Source organism: Pinus tabuliformis, chromosome 4_2, assembly GCF_031772625.1.
Source record: "Pinus tabuliformis cultivar Carrire ecotype Pingquan chromosome 4_2, CPIR1, whole genome shotgun sequence".
NCBI lineage: Eukaryota > Viridiplantae > Streptophyta > Pinopsida > Pinales > Pinaceae > Pinus > Pinus tabuliformis.
The window spans coordinates 816,994,198-817,016,691 of record NC_142304.1 but is presented as its reverse complement, the minus strand read 5'-3'; the positions used below and the strand labels follow the sequence as shown (position 1 = coordinate 817,016,691).

General features: G+C 37.2%; 1 protein-coding gene across 2 annotated transcripts in view; it reads right to left on the bottom strand.

Annotated features, from left to right (window-relative positions):
• Positions 1-218: 218 nt before the first annotated feature.
• The window catches only part of LOC149172182 (polyubiquitin), a 34,282-nt gene continuing 12,006 nt past the window's right edge, over positions 219-22,494 (bottom strand). The window contains exons 1-2 of one of the 2 annotated variants that reach the window (XM_089424224.1): positions 1,985-2,140; positions 219-1,430 (exon numbers count right to left, since the gene is read on the bottom strand). In XM_089424224.1, the coding sequence (XP_089280350.1) occupies positions 256-1,401 (1,146 nt within the window). In that variant the 5' untranslated portion in view covers positions 1,402-1,430; positions 1,985-2,140 and the 3' untranslated portion in view covers positions 219-255. Of the gene's footprint in view, positions 1,431-1,984; positions 2,141-22,494 lie in introns of those variants that run through there. The other variant, XM_089424225.1, reaches the window with a different exon arrangement.

Sequence of the window (22,494 nt, the reverse complement as noted above, 5' to 3'; positions counted from 1 at the left end):
CAACTACATTCACTTGACACATAATAGCAGATTGATTTGCATAACAGATAACATAGTCCTTATATTAAATGAAAGAGCATAGCACTACCGACGGATAGTGCTTCGACTGACCAACAAACAAAGTGGAAATAATAACCTGAAACTAAACACACAAACAGCACATAGACATAGAAACATAAACAGTACTTATTCACGACAAGCAGGACGACAACTGAACGTCACCAGACCATCATTGACACATAAGAGCCCATCCACCTAAAAGCCGCCACGGAGACGGAGAACCAGGTGAAGGGTCGACTCCTTCTGAATATTATAATCAGCCAGAGTACGACCATCTTCTAACTGCTTACCGGCAAAGATCAACCTCTGCTGGTCAGGCGGAATTCCCTCCTTGTCCTGGATCTTAGCCTTCACATTATCAATGGTGTCCGAGCTTTCCACTTCCAGGGTAATTGTTTTACCTGTAAGGGTTTTTACAAAGATCTGCATCCCTCCTCTTAGACGAAGCACCAGATGCAGGGTTGACTCCTTCTGAATGTTGTAGTCAGCCAAGGTCCTACCATCCTCCAGCTGCTTACCAGCGAAGATAAGCCTCTGCTGGTCTGGCGGAATGCCTTCCTTGTCCTGGATCTTGGCCTTAACGTTATCGATGGTGTCCGAGCTCTCAACTTCCAAAGTAATCGTCTTACCAGTTAGGGTTTTGACAAAGATCTGCATGCCACCCCTCAGACGGAGGACCAGGTGCAAGGTAGATTCTTTCTGGATGTTGTAATCGGCCAGGGTTCTCCCGTCCTCGAGCTGCTTTCCGGCAAAGATTAAACGCTGCTGGTCAGGGGGAATGCCCTCTTTGTCCTGGATCTTGGCCTTGACATTATCAATGGTATCCGAGCTCTCAACTTCCAAAGTGATCGTCTTTCCAGTGAGGGTTTTAACAAAAATCTGCATACCACCCCTCAAACGGAGGACGAGATGCAGCGTTGATTCCTTCTGAATATTGTAGTCTGCCAGGGTTCGGCCGTCTTCGAGCTGCTTTCCAGCAAATATCAGACGCTGCTGGTCAGGCGGGATTCCTTCCTTGTCCTGGATCTTGGCTTTTACATTGTCAATGGTATCCGAGCTCTCAACTTCCAACGTTATCGTCTTACCGGTCAGGGTTTTGACGAAGATCTGCATGCCACCCCTCAGACGGAGGACAAGATGCAGCGTGGACTCCTTCTGGATATTGTAATCGGCAAGGGTTCGGCCATCTTCCAGCTGCTTTCCAGCAAATATCAGACGCTGTTGGTCAGGGGGAATGCCTTCCTTATCCTGGATTTTTGCCTTTACATTGTCAATGGTGTCAGAGCTCTCGACTTCAAGAGTGATGGTCTTGCCGGTAAGAGTTTTGACAAAGATCTGCATCTTGAAAGCGTAATAACACTACTAAAGACCTGCAAATCAACAATTACAATATTTCAAGTCTTGAACAGATATCAATGAGCCTATTACAGGCTCGAGTTAACAAGAAATACGGAGACGAAAGAATTACAAAAAGCAAATATCAGACATAAAGATAAATTTCAGACATATAAAAAAAATGAAGTGCCTAAATTATCAGAAATTTGGCTAATCGTAAAATTTCTGCAAAAGCAACGGCAATATGTCATTCACAGGGGATTAAAAAAAGAGAAAAACCCCTTTGACAAGCGAGACATGCGCAAAAAGAAAGGGCCCGATAGAAGTGCACACAAACCCTTATAAAGATTTTTTACATCGTAACCTAATCAAAATACAGGGCCGAGACGAAGGCACAGAAACCCTCCCAAATATCGCAATCTCATCAAAATAAAAGGCCAAGACGAGCACAGAAACCCTCACAAAGCCCATATACAGAAAACATATCGCAACCTAACAAAATAAGGCACTGGGGAAAGGGCCATGATTGCAAAACGAAGAGCCTGTTAGTATTCTTTAGAAATAAATACAAAAACTAAAGTTTCCATACCTGTTTCAGAAAAAATAGATGAACTTATCAGAGTTCGCAAACGCCAGAGAAGATATGAGGAATCAAGCAGAGTGGATTGTATTTATAGAAGAGATGGGATTGAAAAACAGTGGGTTGTATTCACAAAAGAAAGGCGGATTTGGAAAACGGTGGGCTGTATTTTTATTATTATTATTTTAAATGGATGGAGTGGCTTCATGTTTGCGATGGGATAATTCGATAGATTTATTTGTGGCTAAGGGTTTTCAATAAAAAACGGTTGGTTGCTATTTTTTATTTTTTAAATTGATGGAGGAGGTGTCATGCTTCGGATCGGATAATTTGATAGATTTATTTGTGGGTAAGGGTTTTCAATCAAAATATTAATGTATTTGGATAAAATATTTATATTACTTTTAAATAATATAGTAGTTATATTTATGTTAAGATGTTAATAAAGTATGAATAAAAGTTTTAATTTTACTTCTTTTAAATATATTTTTTATTAATTTGATTTAAAAATCGTTAAAAATTAATTTGATCACGGGAGACGTTTGAGATTGAGGACCACATATCTTGCACTTCAGCTTATCCTAGACTTTTCTCCTAGCTGCAGGGGTATAATGTTGAAGTTATTGTGACATGGATAAGGTTTTATAGGCATGCTTTTTGTTTTATGCTTGATGGATGGTTGTATTTTTTCAAAATAATGTATTATTTTTATGGTTGTGTTTTTTCAAAATAGTGTATTTTTTAAGTGTAGTTATAAAATGTAATTTTCATAAAAAATAATGAAAATTAATATTTTTTTGAGTTAAGATTTTTGTGATCCATAATAATTTTAATAGTATTTTTTGGAAAAAATCACATAAGAATATTCTCATCATTTCGAACCAGTTAGTATGGTTCATGTTCAGTACAAGATGAAGAACTAAGGGCCGAAATAAGTCAAAACTTTGACTTAAAAAAATTAAAAAGATAAAGGAATATAATTAAATAATTTAAAATATATATATATATATATATAATATGTTGATTTAATAAAATAATTAATTTTTATTAAAACTTATTTTAACACCTTATCACCCAAATATTATTATATATAATAGTCTAAAAATATTAATGTTAATGGTTTAAACCTATTCATATCCCCAAATATTAATTAATATAAAAATAATTATAGAGGTTATAAAGTAAATAAGAGGGGATTAACCAATAATAATATTATAAAAATATAAATAATATTAAAAAATAAAATTAATGTTGTTTAGGGGAATAACTAAAGATTAGTAATAATATTAAATAGTAATAAAATAGAGATACTTAAAAAAAATTAAACTATTAATATAAATATTTTAGAATATTATATATAATAATATTCATTAATTAGGCGTTAAAATAAGTTTTAATAAAAATTAATTATTTTATTAAGTCAACATATTATAATATTATTTTATAAAAAAAATATTTAATTATATTCCCTCAAAGCCCTGATTTATTTCGGCCCTTAGTCAAACTAGTTTTGTCACTTGCTAACAGCGAGTTAGCCGCTCTCTACCTCTATTTATTTCATTACTCGCTAAAGCGAGTTAGTTGCTCTCTACCTCTATTTATTTTATTACCCGGATCTGGTACCTCATCTTGTCCTGAAGATGAACCACAATGGCTGGTCCGAAACGCGTCGACGAGAATATCTCTTATGTGATTTTTTTCCGAAAGATGCTGCTAAAAGAAAATTAAGATGTTTTTGGGAAAAAATTGATAAAAATTTATCATTTCATTAAAAAAATTAAAATAAAATATTTAAACACTCTTATCAAATAATAATTAAAATTCACTTAGCCCGAAGGATTTGCTCAATTGGTGAAGTCTTCATAGTTAAAGCACCTTTGTTATCGAGAGATCGCGGATTCAATTCTATTGACACCCTAAGGGTCGGGTGTCGTAGTTGAGCCAACAGGAAGTGATCCCTTTGGGTAAGGGTCGGGTGTCGTAGTTGAGCCAACAGGAAGTGATCCCTTTGGGTGGATCCGACGGGAAATGATCCCTTCAGGTGGATCTACCTAGTACCATAGCATATCACTAATCTCTTAAATTCATGGAGCACATGAAGAAGAAAAAAAAAAATCACTTAAATTAATATCAAAAATTAATTGTAAAATTGGATTTTGTTTTTATTAATTATTTGCTTTTATGGTAAATTTGTTTGTGGTGATTGTTTAATTGTGAGTAGTAATAATTCAACTGGATTTTATATATGTTAGTTATTAAATATGTAGGTATAGGGGTGTTAAGTGCAAGGTTGTTTTTTTATTTCATCATGGGAAGTGTAGAAAATACTTTCAAATGGTGATGGCGTAAAGTTATAAGCAATTAGGTAAAGGTATTTGTTTTATTTCAAGGGTTTAGGGAAGCGCAGAAAATACTTTCAAATGGTGATCAGGTAAAGTTACAAGCAATTAGGTAAAGGTATGTGTTATATTACAAAGGGTTGAGGGTTATGGATGATAAACATATCAAAAATGTAATTGTTATATTAAACCAATGCTCAAAGCCTCCCTTGCAAGCAATGATACTCTAATAAAAATAACCAAATGAATTAAGAAAGAAGTTGCTTAGTTCAAAAGTGTTGAGTTCTACCACGTCCTCCAAATGCTTAACCATCGCACTCATTGCATTGTCAATATGGCCACCCTTATGGAATGTGGCATTGAGGTTAAAAAGGAGGAGGGTATTTTTCCCTATCCCTTGAGTTCCATTTCAGTCATCATTATGCAGAGCTCTTACATGCCAAGTATTTGGCACAATATCCTCCCTGAGGTGGTCGATTATCAAAGTCTATGACAAAGGTGCATTCACTCTGTAGTCGCCTTTGTTGGAAACTTAACTAAACTAAGAGGGGGGTGAATCAATTTAGTACATTCATAGACATTAAATTTTGATTTCGTTTCAATGATTAACTCAACTATTGAATAAGCAACATACAACTTATGAACAACAAATTTAATATATAACCAACATTTAATAAGTAAACCACAATATAACAACTTTCATGAAAGCATAAAATCAGCACGCATAAACATCACATGTGGACACCAGATATAAGTGGAAACCCATAAAGGGATAAAAACCACGACTTTGATATTGTTGTGATGCAAAGGCAAACTCCAACTCCCTTTATACATCTGATTTATGTAGACTCCAACTTACAGGAGGTTGCTATCTGTAATGTCCTACTTGATCCTATCATGCCAATTTTGATTAGCATTTAATTAACCTAAAAATATTGACGTATAATTATTAAGTAATATTAGTACATACCTACACTTGTGAAGTTGTAATTTTATTTTACTCATATGACTTTTATTATTTGTTATTATTCAATTCCCAAGGTGTGTTCTCAAATTTACTTTTGGATAAGATATGGTCTTCTCCAATTTATTTTTAAATTAAATACACATATTTCAATTCTCAAGGTGTCTTCTCAAATTTATTTTGGGATAAGATATGGAAAGGAAAGTCAATATCATTAAATTAAAAGGATTGGGGTATTCATGGCATTGATGGTAGGTCGTTGAGGTAGATGAAAGGAAAAGACATAAAGGGAAGGAGGATGAGAAGAGAAGGGGGAGATCCTTGTTCTTTATTTTGGCATTGGAAGATTTTATTTTGGGAGGAGGAATGTGGAGAAGGAGAAGGGAGAGAATGGAGAGAAAAATGAGAGAACTCAAACTTGGATCTATTGGAGAGTGTTGGTTTTAACTTGGACACACTATAGCTGGTTGGACTTGGACTCGGAGGGTTTGCGAACTTGTGGAGGTTATCTGAACTAGGAAATCATTCCTAGTTGGGTGGGAGGTAAATTCAGTGGAATAGCCAAGAGGAGCATCCCAACAGAGTCAGGAGCATCTCAACTAAGCCATTGGAATATGTATTATTCCATTTGTTGTTTTATTTATGTAAGTTGTTGTAAAATGGATTTTTTTACATGTTTAATATGTTGTTGATCAATTTTTACTTGTATGATTTTATCAATTAAATGTAGAGTTATAAACATGTTATTTTCTTCTTATTGTAATTAAAATGAATGATAAATTTTGTTTAGTTAGAAGATCTAGGTTAAGTCTTCACATATGGTATCAGAGCCTAGATTGAAATATGGACCCAAAAAAAAACCCACCCACCTGCTCATAAGAAATTCACCTTGCAATCCAAAAAAAATGAATTCATGTGGTTATAAGAAATTCACCCTACATTAAAAAAAATGAATTAACTGTATATTCAAGATATATGATTACGATATCTAGTATATTATGATGCGTGAGGTTCTTTTATTAGATCTGAGAGATTGGGTGTCTTTTAGTCTTGTTTGAGAAACTGTCATAACGAAAGCTTTCAAGTTCTTTTCTTGGACCTCAAAAATGGGGTGCCTTTTAGTGTTGTTTGAGAGACTATCATACAGAAATATGTCCATCTGGTAAATCATTTAGAGTATTCTTTCTATGGACGGAGGAGAACAATAAATTTATAATATATGCTTTGTAAAGTTCAGATTGTCGCCAAATTCATAAAACTAACAGTTGACAACCCAACATATCATTTAGAGTATTCTCTCTATGGAGGGAGGAAAACAATAAATTTATAATATATGGTTTGAAAAGTTTAGATTTTCGCCAAATTCATAAAACTAACAGCTGACAACATGGATAAGTTGGGCCATAGTCACCCAGTGAGCTAGTTTTAGCTTGGCTGGGAATTTTCGAAAAGTGCATGAGTAGGAGAATGATAGTCTAATAATTAGTGCATCAAATTTGTAAATCACCAAGGTGCACAAGGCATGGTGTTTGTTGGACATCAATCCACTAGAATAGCAACTTACAATGATATCAATGTGGCATTGATTTGCCTTTCTTCTTCCTCAATATATTGTGATTCTTTCAGTTTAACAAGGAATTTGTAATCATTGTTGGTTTATTGATTTATTGTTGTCATTTCACCACCATTGTCCAACAGACTAAATGCTGGAATGGAACGATGCAATTTGCTATATGTTTTTCCCTTTAGTTTTTTTGTTTCCTCATTTTAGATTTTTGAGATTACTGCTACTCTTATCTGTTGTTGACATTTAGCCATTCTATTTATCACTATCGAATTCAATTTTATGTTGGCATTCTACTCAGTTAAATCCTCCATTTCCATCTATAATATATAGACAACATTGCATTGCAGACATGCTCCAGCAACATGTACAATTAGAAAAGTTATTGCACCTAATCACCCTATTGTTATGTGTGCCAGACTTTGACAAATAACCATATGTTTATCAAGCAGTGACATACTTTGACAAATAACCCTATGTATATCAGACAGTGACATACCCATATCCTCACTTTTAAGTGTGCCATGTTAACAAAAGTATTAGAAATTATTTACTTAAAAAATAACAACCTATCGTTTTTTTTACTTCTGAACTTCCTTTTCTAGGAACACTATTTATTGCAGCAACACATTTTTCCTTGAATTAATTACCTAAGTGATATGTTGATATTATGAAGTATTCCCTGCTCTATTGTACAAAGGTGAAAATTTACTGGAAGAAAATTACATTTTTCCATGCTTGTTTAGTGGAGGGAAAGTGTATTAATGATCCTACCGGAGTAGATATTTAAAAAAAAAATGTTGGGAAAGAAAGGAGTGAGTGCATAATTACTTGAGACAACTACAAAAAATTGACCAATTTTATAGATAGTTCAATGTTAAAATTACAAGCCAACATGCTCTTGGTGAATCTTTTCATGACAAATTTTATGCAGTCAATTTATCATAAATGCAAGTGCTCCTTTGTTTTTATTGAAAATTTGATTGATGCATATTTGCATATTTTCAACACTTTAAGGATTGATAAGCATTCCTCATCATCCTGTATTTATTACCCATCTAAGCCAAATCCAAATAGCTCTTATTACATACCACATACATATTTATTTTTATATCTTTCTTTCTTTTTTTTCGTGAGATACACATTCACGTTTTGGGAAATTTACGAGGACTACCATCGAGGGTAAATAGGATTATGCATAAGCTTGAGGCTTTGTCAATACAGGCCTCAAGGTTGTTGCAATAGTATACTTATTAAAAGCATTACTCAACACTTTAATTTACAATAAAATTTATATATACAAGTGTAGAAGCTACCTCCAACACTAGCAAATAGTAAATATTAAAAACAAAAAAATGAAGAGCTTATATTTATATAAAAAAAATGCTATCCTCATTTTACCTTTTATTCAATATAGACCCTAATGTTTCCTCGCTCAAGAAAATAGAATACATTTTTAAGTAAAATTCATCCCAAAGGGATAGACAAATGTAAAACCAACCCATAAAAATAAATAAATAATTAAAAGGAACAAGAGAGTCAAGTAATATTCACATATTTTCACAAACATTTCTCATCTTATTGAAAATTTTGTGCAAACTAAACCAAATTTTGCTTATGAAACAAACTAGAATAAAAAAAAAATGAATTTCACATATTTGCCTAAACATTTTTCATCTTAGTGAAAAATTTGTAAGAACTACACCAAATTCTGTGTGTGAAACAAACTAGAATAAAAAAAAAATGAATGTTCACATACTTGCCCAAACATTTATCATCTCGATGAAAATTTGTAAGAACTACACCAAATTTTACTTATGAAACAAACTAGAATAAAAAAATTGAATTTCAGATATTTGCCCAAACATTTCTCATCTTATTGAAAAAATTGTAAGAACTACATCAAATTCTGCTTGAAACAAACTAGAATAAAAAAAATTGAATGTTCACATATTTGCCTAGACATTTATCATCTTGTTGAAAAAATTGTAAGAACTACACCAAATTCTACTTGTGAAGCAAACTAGGACAAACGTATAAAAGTTCACCCTGAATAGGAATGAATCTGTCTGCCATAAATGCAATATTGGATTACTTAATCCAATTATTAGAATAAAGAAATTGCACCTTTGGCAGAAGTTTAATATTATATTATTGCACTAGATGAAATCTATAGTTTCGGTCTGTTTCTCAAAATTTCACACACTGTGTTCTTCCCCATAATCCACTAAGTAGAAAAGCTCTCAAACCCTGCAAAAACACAGGCAAAGAAAGTTAGTGTTAAAGAATTGCATAGAATTGTATCACACTATAAATCGTAATCGAGCTTAGATGTCACATGAAAAATTGAAAGGTGAACCTTCAATTTGGTGCTTTCGCTAGGATTGTTTTGCATGCATCTCCTCCTTCCTTTGGTGCTCAGGTGGAGCTTCTCATTTCGAGTGTTAATGCTTTGAATGTTGATGGCTTGGCAACTTGTATCTCTTTCATTCTCCCTCTGCCAAAATTTACCCTGCATATCCACCATTTTTTTAACCGAAGTAGAAATTTCTGAGCTATAAACGCCCAAAATAAGGCACCAAAACTGAGTAGAAATTTCAAAGTTGTAAATGCGCAAAATAAGGCACTAGAACTAGGTGTTAGAGTCTTATATTGTTAGGATTCATAATTTTGAATTGGCTAAGGTTAAGTCTTGTAATATTGTACATACCTTTGTTTTCTGCAAATGTTTTCCATATTAAAATTAAAAAATGTAAGGAGGGTGTGTCCTAAAAGAAATATCAAAGGACAAGAAAAATAAGAAAAGATCAAAAAATACAAAAAATGAAAAAAACATGAACCCCAAACAAAAGACAGATCATGAAAGTGTGCAAGTCCAAGTGCCACTACGTTTTACGTTACTGTCTTAAATAATGGTTGTGTGCAGCTTATTATACATGCCACAACCCATGATAGTCAAACTGCTTAATCTTGACTATTTCATGCTTTGAATGTCATGTTTATAGTTAGAGAATAAAAATCTGACCAAATAGTTTAATCTTGGCAGATCATTAGATAGGTAGAGAAATAAAAGGAGCTCATCAGTTTAATCTAAGCCCTTGGAAGATATAAGGTTAGAAGTAGATAGTTTGTTTCATAAAAGAATAAAGGAAAGAAAAGGGTTTGCTAGCTTAAGTGCACCCACCAAAGTGAAGAAAAAATGTTAGGGTAGATAAAAGGGTAAGTAACGAAAGGATGCAGAAATACAAGTCATTTGGAGCATAACCACTACTATCATGCTTAATTATGTGTTTCAAGTGTGCAGGAGCAGTTATCAATGAAAAAAGCATGCTCATAAGCTGATTTTCCTGACTCCCCCTTCATTGCATTTCACCCCCTCTATATACTCACTAATTTCCCTTTTACCTCTTCATGGCTTATGAAAACCCCTTCGCCCTCATTTTTACTCATACCCCTTAGTTTCACACATTTCCCTAGTCAAATACTCCTAAAGCCCATTCCCCTAAGTGTGAAACCAATTTCCCCCTTTTAAAATCATGTTTTCCTTTAAATAATTACCCAAAACCCCTCTAAACTCTTTATCCTAACTCTAAAAACCCCACACTTCACTAACTCCGCCACTTAACCATTTCCCCTACTAAACTCGAGTTTAACCCGCTACCCCCAAAACTCCACAGTTTAATTAAATCTGCGATTAAGCATGGGTTAATTACTCTAAACAGTGATTAAAACCCATGGGTCCCGCTAACCTCCACCCAATCACTCGACCGCGCAACTTTCCCACGTGATGGTCCTCTAATCATCCACCCCTAGATCTAACAGCCATTGCCCATATTGCGCTCGCGCGATGTCCAACCTTTAACGACCCGAGAGCATGCGATATGGGCGGTTTTTCTTGGGGCCCATTTGCCTACGTGTTAGCCTTTGGCATAGATTGTGTTCCCCCGGCAAGATACCGCCCGACCCCCATAAGCAGTGCGATGGCCTCCAAAACCACCTCCTCGCCAAAATGAAAACCAACACTGTTCATAAAACATTCATTCCCCACCATTTTTCCAACCAGTCGCGGTTAAAAGCCTTCCGACCCCCATTTTCACCTTTTTTCGCTCAAATCGCATTGTTGAACCTCTGAGTCACCTGCGCATTACGAACTCTTGCGACCATCTGTCAACCATCAGAGCCTTCCGACGCCACCACTACACACCATCCTAGCTACCAAAGCCCTCTGCAAACCCCAATTCAAAACCAGTCGCAGCCCCGACTGTAAATACCAGGTATTTAAGCATAAAACCAAAATTGTCCTCTCTCTAATGAAAGAGCATTAAATTCTTAAAATAACTGAAAGAGTTTGATTAATTTCAATTTAAATTGAGAGTCTCCCATTCCCAAAGTACCGAAACCCTAACCTGCAACAAGCTCGTACCCTACCCTAGTTATTCAGTTACTCAAATTTCACTCCCAAAGCCAAATAAAGCCCAATTTCCACATTTTATCACAAAAATGGCTGCCCCAACCTCTCTAGATGTCAGACCAGTGACAACCCCTCACTTAGACATTGACCACCTAGCCCTGGCAGACAGGGATTTTCAAATCAAAGACACAGTCACCCAAGACAACCTTCTGAGAATCCATTGTTGGGCCAAGGATAGATTCTTGAACAAAGAAGATGATATCCACCTTTGGGACTCAAATCTACCCAATTATACATTCCCAAAAGCCCATCCATTCCCAGACATTGTACATTTCTACCATGCATGTTACATACCTAGCCAAAGGGCTATAATTGCCCCAAACCAGGACTTCTTGTTTTCAATTACCGCTGAGTGTATTAACCAGATGCTTCAAAACCAGCCCAGCCAAAATTTGACTTGTTTGTCCATTGCACAACTGTTGGACCTATACACCACATTGGACCCAGCTAAGATCAAACAAATTTTTCAAAATTTCATCATTAAGGAGCGCAGACTCCTAAAGACATTCCACCCTATGTTTTTTTTATTTTCTCAAAGAGTGGCAAGAGAATAATCACCATGATCTCAAGCATCCTAGGACTCACATCAAATGAGTTTGTGGATGAAATAATCATGGCCTTCTTGTCCATATTCACTCCAGGCCAGCCTCTTGCCATTTTGTATGATTATGCCCAGTTCATTGCAGACAAAATGCATGAACAATTCACTAGATTTTCCACTGAAAGAGTCTTCAAATACTCTTTAGTGTTGTTTCATATGTTCCTGTATTATCAAACAGACAAGTTTAGAGTCAAGATTCAGAAAACAGATATCAGGGGAAAGGAAAGATCAGTTATCTACTGGACACCCTTGGTCCAGAGGTATAACACCACATTCACATGCAAAGACTTCATAGATTGTTTTGTGCACCCTGTCATGAACATGCTGACTTCTAGCACTCAACCTAGAATCAGTACTGAGATCAAGAGAGTATTGCAACTGGAAAAGAATAGCAGAGTAGGAGACTGGTACCTCTACCAGAATCATACTGAAATTAGGATCTATGGCTGTGAGTTTCCCCCTTACAAATTGCCTAAGTAACTCCAAATGAGAATATTTTCCCTAGAATACTTCAGGCAAATTATAGGTGCAGATGAGTCCAACTTCCTAGCTGCTAGGAAGAAGACACAATTTAAGATCAATAACAAAATAGGCCCTTTCATCTGCAACACCAGAGAGGTTGGGCCTGAAGCTGATAAGATACTCCAACAATTCAAATTCAAGAATAGTTTCATTTGGCATTATGAACCTCATGGGGTTATAAACAAACTTAAGCAAAAGGTCAAGCTGGGACCTTACATCCACTACCCAAGACCTGACATAGAACAGTATGCTAATCAGTCAAAATGGGTAGAGAACACATTGATAGATATGGATAGCACAATGGTGGATGTGGAGAACACCATGATTGACTTTGAGAAACAATTTAACCAACGCTATTTCTTGTCGGTCCCAGAGTTGGAAGAGCCGATGAATATCCCTCCCATCATTCAGACTCCTGTCAATGAGGAGAAGAATCCCAAAAGAAATAGGGAGGAAGCATCAACCTCTACTATGGACACCACTAATCAGCAGTGCCAACTAAGAAAAAGGCCCAAAATGACCCCTGTGTTTGAACAGGAAGAAAACATTGCATCAGCAGAAATGATTGATACTAATGTAATGGGGCAAAGGAGTAGACAAACAATTGAGACTGTTGCATCAACAAAAGCACAACAATCCTCTTCTTTAAACACCCAAATTATACAGAGACAAAAGAGTGTGGAGGTGTCTTCCTTTGTCAGGTCAGCTGACAAGGAAGCAAATATCAAGGAAAGATTCAAGGAGATTAAAATGATGAATGAAAAGCTCAAGGCAGACACTTATGCCAAGTACATGCAGATGACACCACCGAATCAAAGTAGATTGATGTCAGCGTTTGACATCAAAGAAGGTAAAATGCAGGTATCTTTCCTACAGCCTACTGTACAGCGGCCTAAAACCACAACAAATTACAAGAAGACCAACTTTGAGGTCTTAGCCAAGGATGTGCATCCCATAGATCAAATAGAATTTCACACGCAGGCTAGAGAGATGATCTACTCCACCCTCATAGCAAAAGCAATGGTAGCATTCAAGCTCAAGGACTCATTAGACAATGTGACAACCCAGTACAAACTAGAAAAAGCATCTTCCAGTGCCAAAGACACAAGGATCAAATCCTTAGAAGACTTGATCATTGTGCTGGGCCATGACCCAAAGGACATCAAGGCTATTGAACACTTAATTAAAAATAAAAATGAAGACATCGCAGCCCTTAAGAAATAGCTTAAGTTGCCTCAGCCACAATACCCTCAAACAAAATAAGTCCTAAAAATCCAAACAAATCATGAAGAAATGATGGACTTGGTGCTGCAACTCAATGACCAGTTGAAGGAAATGGAAAAGGAACTAGATAGCTTGATCCAGCGCAAACAAGTTGGTCTAGACAGTGTTCCTCCAACTGTCATTCCTACAATGACCACAGTTGTGCCTGTCCAATGGCCACTGCACTACCAGCAGCAATAGCAACTACATCAGCAATGACATCAACAGCAACAGGTACCACAGGTGATGAAGCAAACAGGTTGGTCAAGGCAATGGAGGAAATGTCCATTCAGACCAATGAAATGAACAAGTTAAAAGAGAAACTTACCAGCCTGGAGACAGATGGCAAGTTAGCCCAGATTATGCATAAGGAAGAACAACAAAAGGCTACCAGAATGAATGAGAGAGGGAAAAGCCTGGAGAAAGAGTTGACACTGAGTGAGCCTTTGGGAAAGGCCAAACAATTATTATGGGCCAATATCATTGACTCTGTCAATGATATTTGGCCATCTATCTAGGTCATTTTTTAGCAGATAGACTTAATCAAACAAGCTAAGAAATCCATCCAGAATGTCAAAGAAGAACTTGGAGAAATGCCAGAGGAAGCAATAAGAATTATCCAATTCCTCAACTCCAAGAACAAATATGAGCTACAAGAACTTGACATACCTGATATGACAAGTACCATTTTGGAAGTCAAGACGGTCTTAACTAAGAGAAATTTAATGTTAAATTTAGAAGATAAGTGTCAAACCATGCAACTAGCCATTGACAGGTTTATGACCAAGTTTGAAATTTTGAGAGAAAAGGGACTACCTAGTCCCTTAGTCATAAATGATAAATTGATGACACAAGAAGACTACAACAAGAAAATTAGGGAAGTGGCCAAAGAATAGGAAAATACCTCATCAATGACCGGTATACCAACTGGCAGAGTATTATACCAGACTTTTGAAAATATGTTTTACCTTCAGCATGAGGTGAAACACTTATTTATCAATAAGCCTACTTTTGCAAAATATACAAAGGCTGATGAAATATATAGGAAAATACTCAACATCCAGTTACTAAATAAAGAAACATGGAAAAAACTGAATGATTTACTGTAGTAAAAACACAGTAAATTATAGGTGTACAGTAAAAAGTAAATGAGCATGGTAAAAGGATGAAGACAGGTCAGCACAGTCAAAGTGTATCAAGTGAAAGAGTATCAGAAGGATGAAGACAGGTCAGCACAGTCAAAGTGTATCAAGTGAAAGAGTATCAGATGAAAGATGAAAGTCAAACAGACTATCCAACATGAAAGCCAAATAGCCTGTCAGCATAAAGGGCTAAAAATCAAAGCATAACAGCGAGCAAAACCAAAATAAAAGGGATAGTATCAAACAATTCAATAGTTGTCTCTAACTTCTTGCAAGAAGATATTTTCCTTTCCTAGATTAATTCTCAAATTAGTTTGAGATATTTTGTAATAAACTTTTTGTATAAATACTTCAAAATTCTAAGTATTATGGTGCATTATTTTACATTTGTAGAGTTATTGTGATTTTGAACCTAAGGGTGATTGTACTATTTTTCAAGTCGACAGACTGGAGAAAGTAATAAAACCATTTCGCTATAGGATTCAGGAGATGAGCCATTTGTAGTGAAGTACTTTCTTTGTGTTATTGTGTCACCTTTCTTTTGTGTTTTCATAATCTTAAATGTGTTCTAAAATCTAAATGAATTACCTGGAAATATCATACAGAATTTGTTTAATTACACTTTGTTTTGCACAGTAATTTATTTACATGTTTTCTTCTGATACCCGGATTTGAGAACCCTTAATTGCTCTCCCATCCCAGTTGACTTCTTCTATTCCTTCCAAATCTAGCCTAGGTAACCCTTAATTGCTCCCTGGATCCGATTTAAAGCCATTCACCATTAGCCTCTGAGATCTACAGTAACTCATCTATCTTGCCCTGTAGACCCTGTTTTTAGAACCCAATCTAGTCTTGTTTGTCCTCAACACGTGCTCTCAAAATCATCTTGCTCATCCTACAACCCCAACAAGGATTCATCTTCCTGCTCATCATCGAGGCGCTCAAGGTCATCCGCATCTTGGTTGGTTGACTAGCGGGACCTTTCTTCTTCTCTCTTCTCTTGAAGAACAATGGCTAAGGTATTGGTTACATGATTTTGGTAGTATGCTTCTAGGAGGAGAGCATTATTGGGGTTCTCTTTATATTCACATTTCATCTTATGAAGCTTCACTTTTTAGTCATATAAGCAGGAGAAAAATTCATTAGCATTATATTCCCTCACTACCTCCCTGCATGACTTAGTATATTCATCCATTCTTTCTTGCGTAACTTGGAGGCTTGCGGGATCCAATTATTCATCATCAGAGGAGGAGGTATTCCCTTTCACATTGTTATTGACAAGGTTATCCAAAATCTTCACCGCACAAGTTAGGTGAGCAAGGTCAAGGAGACGACTAGGATTCTCTTCATAAGAACACCTTACTATGTCGAGCTGTACTTCTTGTGACCTATAAAACATGATCACGAGTTCCATACCCATGCTCTCCAACATATTTTGAAAAGTTTTTGCATATTCCACCGCTTTATTTTGGAGTTCTTGAATTTCTTGGTTATTGAGTTTTTCAATTATAGGACCAAAAGATATCCATTTTCTATGATTTTGCATGTTAAGATTATAATGGAATCGTCAGGGTGAATTAAATTGCCTTGATAGATGTTTGCTTCACCCTACAAGCATTAACTTTAAAGTTCAATGAAGAACTAGAGCTTCGTTCTTCCAATGGAGTCGCCAATAATGATATGTCGATATGTCGTATGGGGAACAAAACAAATATCTCATGTCCCCAAAGAATTAGGGCTTCGTTCTTCCAGTGGAGTCACCAATAATGATATGTTGATATGTCGTATGAAGAACAAAACACACATTTTGTGTCCCCGGCCATGATGCCAAAATGTTACCACTCAAACTAGCAAGGGACCTAAGGAGAAACCCTAAAGGAAAAATGTTAGGCCAAGGGCAACAAAAGGAGTCTTAAGCCCATTTTCACCTCAGTTAAGGCTCCCTTCTATGTACAGACTTTCATCAATGGGAGGAGACCCGATATGTATGGAGTCACCAATGTGTAATAAGCCAATGGATATAAGTGACCCAGGCCCTTTCCGAGAAGGTTTTGAAGAATGGGACTTGCTTTCTTTCTAAGCAAGGTACTATTTGCTTCTAGGGAAAGTAGGAGGATTTTGCGGGTTAAGTGTATGAGGATAGACTTTGAAAGGAGTTTCCCACACCCTAAATCCTTGTTTAGGTTGGTATCCCATATGATTCTTAAATAGTATTCCCTTGAAGAAATGGAACCACACGGGACCAAGTGGACCCAGTCTAGGGTATGAGGAAAGTATGGGATAATCAATGAATTTTTTACCCTAGACAAGGTGGGAAAGATCAAAGAAAGTATTTGACTCAATGATGTCGTTTGACCCTGGGAGGTGTTAGCCTTGGGGATCGTAGGGCAAGTTTTGGTCCTAGAGCTAGGGCTTAGCTTTTCTCCCAACTCCACCATCGAAATGTCTTCAAATCTGGAGGAGGCCTAGAAGAGAGGCCAACGCACGAGACCCTACGAGATCGAACTTTTTAAATGTCTGACTTGTCGGGAAATTGATGCCCTAGACACCCCAATGTAGCTAGACTTGGGAAAGGTGAAGAATATAGGAGTTTTGGTTACCACTCCTGGTAGATCAGTGCCTTAATACTTGAGATAATGGAGTCTATGTTGAGTATGTGTAATATTTCTTGGTTTCTAGTCAAGGAGGCCTCAAAAGTACTTCACAAACCCTCTAGGTCAAGTGAAAGAAATCTTGTAGCTTTTATACTTCAAATGCATAAGAAGAACGGCTTGTCAAGGTCAAAATTTACCTCTAGGAAATTTCTCTCAGACTATAAGGATCAATGCATGGAGATAACATTATGATAGAGACAATCCAACAATATTAAGCAACGATTTGCATGCAACAAGCAGCCTTAAAACAACAAAAAGCCCATCTAGCATATATGACAAAAGTAATAAAGAATAGCATCAAAATTTTGTACTTACAATGCAGTAGATTATATCCAACCATTCACAAATGACAATAACGAAGCGCCAACAAAAGATAAACCAATAACCATACATCAAAATTCATCCATAAATGCTCTAATTCATCCTCCAACAAAAAGTGTGAAATTCTCTAAAGAAGAGAGAGATCCAATCAAAAGTGATGATGAGAAATGATCTCAGCTCTCTTGTATGTATACACATCTAAGGAGTTCGAATTAGCGTCCTTGGCCTACATAAGCCCCAAAAATAAAATAATGTGTTAATAATATAACTTTTGGTGACAAGCCCACCAATCTAGCTCATGAATAAAAAAATAAGCCTCTCAAAAGATCAAATAATAATATATGCATGTCGCAGGTCCCTCTAAGAGGCCTAATGAGGTCCATGGATGCCACAATGAAGAATATGGACCTCAAAAGCAGTGGACAAGGGATTGGCCCCTAGTAATAACTTGTGGTGCTCCAAATGATTGTGGGGTCACACAAGAATCATCATGGGTCTTCAAACAAATCGAAGATGCTTGTAGGTTGCCCTCAAGGGCTAGGATGATAAAGTAGGAGATGCCCCATCATCGTATAAGTCCCAGATCATCTGCCAAATGTATGGTGTAGATATGGAGCCAGCTAAGCATGACAAATCAGGTGCATCCTCCTCGTCCAATAAGTGAACCACAAGCAATCTCTGAATAGTTGTAGGGATCCATGGAGTGTACTCTACTGTTGTGGAGGCCCATGGCTCTCAACGCTCACCCTACATGTGCCAATTCAGCCCTCTAGAGGGTTAGGACCCCGTATAGGAAAATCAAACCCCAAATGTAAACCATCTGCAATCTTGCATATAAGATCCAATGCGTCCCCTATGCTTTCAGTACAACAAGTCATTAGAGAAATCGAGCAAATGAGCCTAACTAATCATGGACACAGGTAGGGACTTCATAATGGCCCACCCTTCCATAACGGGCTTCGGGATGTGCCAATGTCTCCTAAACTCCCAACGGGGTTAACCAAGTATCCTATTAGATGGTTTCTTCTTCTAAAGGGGATAATATAGTCAAGGTACATCTGTCAAAAGGTAGTGGCATGTGGTAGATAGGTGAATGAGCTAGTGAATGACAAGGGGCAACCTTGGGTCACAAGCTGGGGCACAAGGGTAGCTAATAAGATGGAAGCCCACACTTGAGTTTATAAGGGGTAGGAGGGAGAAATCGTGGTACATGAGGTGCCCTGGTCTTGATTTTTCCACCCTTCTTTATATGTCATTTTGTTTTTTTATGATTTTCTTTTATTAACTGCTCGGGGCTCAAGGGATTAGAGCATGATGTATAAGATATAGAAGTGAATTCCCCCCTTCAAGGTGGGGCAGTTCATCACCTACCAGGGGTTGGGACAATCATGGATTCCTATATGATGACGAAGGCTCATAGAACCTGTTGGAACCAAGGTGATGGCCATGATGATGGGGTAGAGATCATGTATTAGCTTTTGCCCACGTGTTAAATGCTTTTTCCCTGCCATCTTTTGTAATTTGTCGTACTTTTCCTATTGAATGTAGCCATATATGCTTTTAACTTTTTTTTTAGCTGCATCAACCTCCAGGCTTCATTCTAGGCCATGACCCAAGGCGTGGGCAAGGGAAAGGAGAGAGCTGACCCTATGTGGACTCGATGGAGGAATGTAGACACAAGTGAGAGAAATGATGGATGGGGTAATAATGAGTGGAAAGAGGGTAATATAAGCAAATAAGGGAGCGGGACCACCCAACCAAAATTAGGGTTGCTGTGAAATGCCATCCATGAAACTAAATGGTCAGTAAAAGAGATCCCACGGGACTAGAATGCAAAGTTAACTCCTAAAGGGGTCTAGGGGACAGAAGCACAGACTTAGCCCATTCTTTTCGCCAAATCCCCCCATTAATCCATGCCCAGAAGTGTCCATGATAAACAAACTACAAAACTCAATTTCAAAATGGCAAGGCATACCTTTATATTTGGGAGGCCCGCCTTCAAACATACGATCATGGAAGATGGGCAAGGGACCACATGGCTGGCTCAGGTGGTGAAGAAATGGCACACTAAACAACATTTTCAAGGAAAACAGAGAGACCGGAAAAGTGCAAGATCAGTTTACCAATCTATTTTTGGCTCCTCGTGGAGATATTTGAAACAAAGTATTATGATAGTCAAACGAAGATTATATGCCAAAGTTATGACCCCGAGAAGTTGGAGGTTTAAATTACTCATTTATACAAACACTTTGTGTACATAATACTTGTAGGTTATAAATACCTATATGTTCATTAACTCAATAATCTCACCATAGAATCATCGAGAAGGTCATATGCCCTCTCCACATAGTTGCAATACCACTTATTAGTCCATACATGCATTCACTGATCAATCACTAAACAGTTCATGACAAGAGCCATAGAAGATACACATCATATGAACAACATATAATCAGAAAATAATCAGCGTATAGACCATGGAAACCCAATGAGAATATCACCAACATAATGCCAACAATTATACATGAATAATCATAGAAGAATAGCTCTTATTAACATATGAGAATGTCAATCAAGTTAGGGACTTCCACGTACCACCCTACCATAGATTCCGCTGAACCTAATATATCTTTCAGCCAATCACCTGTGCGCCATATTCCAAGCGTGAATGTGGGATCTCATGAAATAAACCAAACAAAACCAAACCAAGGTTTCTAGAGGCCAAACCACCTCAACCTCCAACTAGTGAATCCACTTCATGACCGGACATCACTAATATCAACAGATCGGTCTCTACCCAAGTTGTTCAAGGCTCCAGAGCATTTGTTCCAACCTGGCTCCAAGACTAGTAACTCAACCCATAGTTGTCACGGGGCTCCAAAGTGTTTTGTCCAACCAAGGCTCCAAGACTAATAGCTCAACCCAACAAAGGCTCTATAGCGTTTATCCAACTAAGGCTTCCAAGAATAGTAACTCAACCCAAGTTGTTCCAAGACTTCCAGAACGTTTCTCCAACCAAGGCTCCAAGAACTAATAGCTCAACCCACAGCCATAAGGAACATGAACACCAATCAGAAACAAAAAAAGAAAATCCACAACACCAAGGCTATCCAGGAAATAGCAAAGCTAGGCAAAACCATTGTCAATCTAGCCAATCCTCCATGCCAATGATAGATCATAACCAAATAACCACATGCATGCCAAAACTAGCAAGTAAATCATACATGCAACTCGATCCCTACAAAGAAATCCAACTGTAGTTGTTGATCCCACTGTCCCCTTGCGCTGTCTTGCTTTCCTTTGCCTTCCAATGTGCTCCAAGAAACTTGTGCAATAATGTGAGAGAGAGAGCTCTAAGCTAAAACTGACAAAAAACTATGAATTGATTCTCAGAAGCCTTTTTATCATCAAGACATCTGTTTTCTTCATTTTTCCTTAATTTTCCTTCAATTTCTTCCTAATGCAATTTTGTGACCTTTCACCTTCTTTTTCTCCTATTTTTCATTATTTCATAAATAAAACGCGAACAAATGTCTCTTTGCCTTTGCCATTGTCTTTGTCAATTTCAATAGTCATTAATTAGTCACAAGAGATCCCCATCACTATGGTTTTGCCCAACATTCAGCTTAGATTACGTGTCCCATGACCTTGGTCTTTTTTTTGCCTTTATTAAATTTATTACATGGATTGTTAACCGAGGTTGTTACGCTTTCCGGTAGCAGCCGGTAAACTTAATAGAGAGTAGTAGCTTCCTTCCAATCAAAGTTGGAGAATTTGTGGATGTTGTAGCCTCTTGCGAGTAGGAGTCTGTGTACTGGTACGAATTTACGTCAGTACAAGATGTAATAGACTTTCTTCATAATAAGAAAAAAGATAGAGACGACAGTAATGGTGGCTTTCTCCCACATTGAGTTTTCACCTAAAATCTCAATGTCCCCATGTGTCTTATGTGGATATGTTGATAGTAGCGGTGGCTTTCATCCCACATTGAGTTTTCACCTAAAATCTCAATGTCCACATCAGTGGCTGGGCCAAAGAGACAGGTTAGAGAGAGTAAACCACCTGAGCGGTTTTGAAGTTACATGGCATTGATAACAAGCATTGTTGACTCTGAGCCTTCTAGTTATGAGGAGGCAGCTAGCCAGCAGGTCTAGAGAGAGGCCATGATGGAGGAGTATTCTTCTATTATGAAGAACAATGTTTGGGAGGTAGTGCCAACGCTGAACGTAAATCAATTGTTACTTCCAGATGGATCTACAAGATAAAGCATGCTACAGATGGCAGCATCGACAAGTTCAAAGCTCTATTTGTGTCAAGAGGGTTCTCACAGGTAGAGAGAGTTGACTATGAGGAGACCTTCGCTCCCATAGCTCGGTATGCATCTATTCGCTCCATTATATTAATTGCAGCAGAGATGGGTTGGAGATCCACCAGATGGATGTGAAGGCCGCATTTCTCAATGGCTTCATTTACGAGGAGGTTTATATTGAGCAGCGGCAGGGCTTTGAGGTGCATGGGAAGGAGTCCCATGTATGCAAATTGAAAAAGGCACTCTATGGCCTGAAGCAAGCTCCTAGAGCTTGGCACTCGAAGATTGATACATACTTGCAGCAGTTGGGTTTCACAAAGAGTGACGTTGATCCAAACCTATACTTCATTGTGGTGCGTGAGAAGCGTC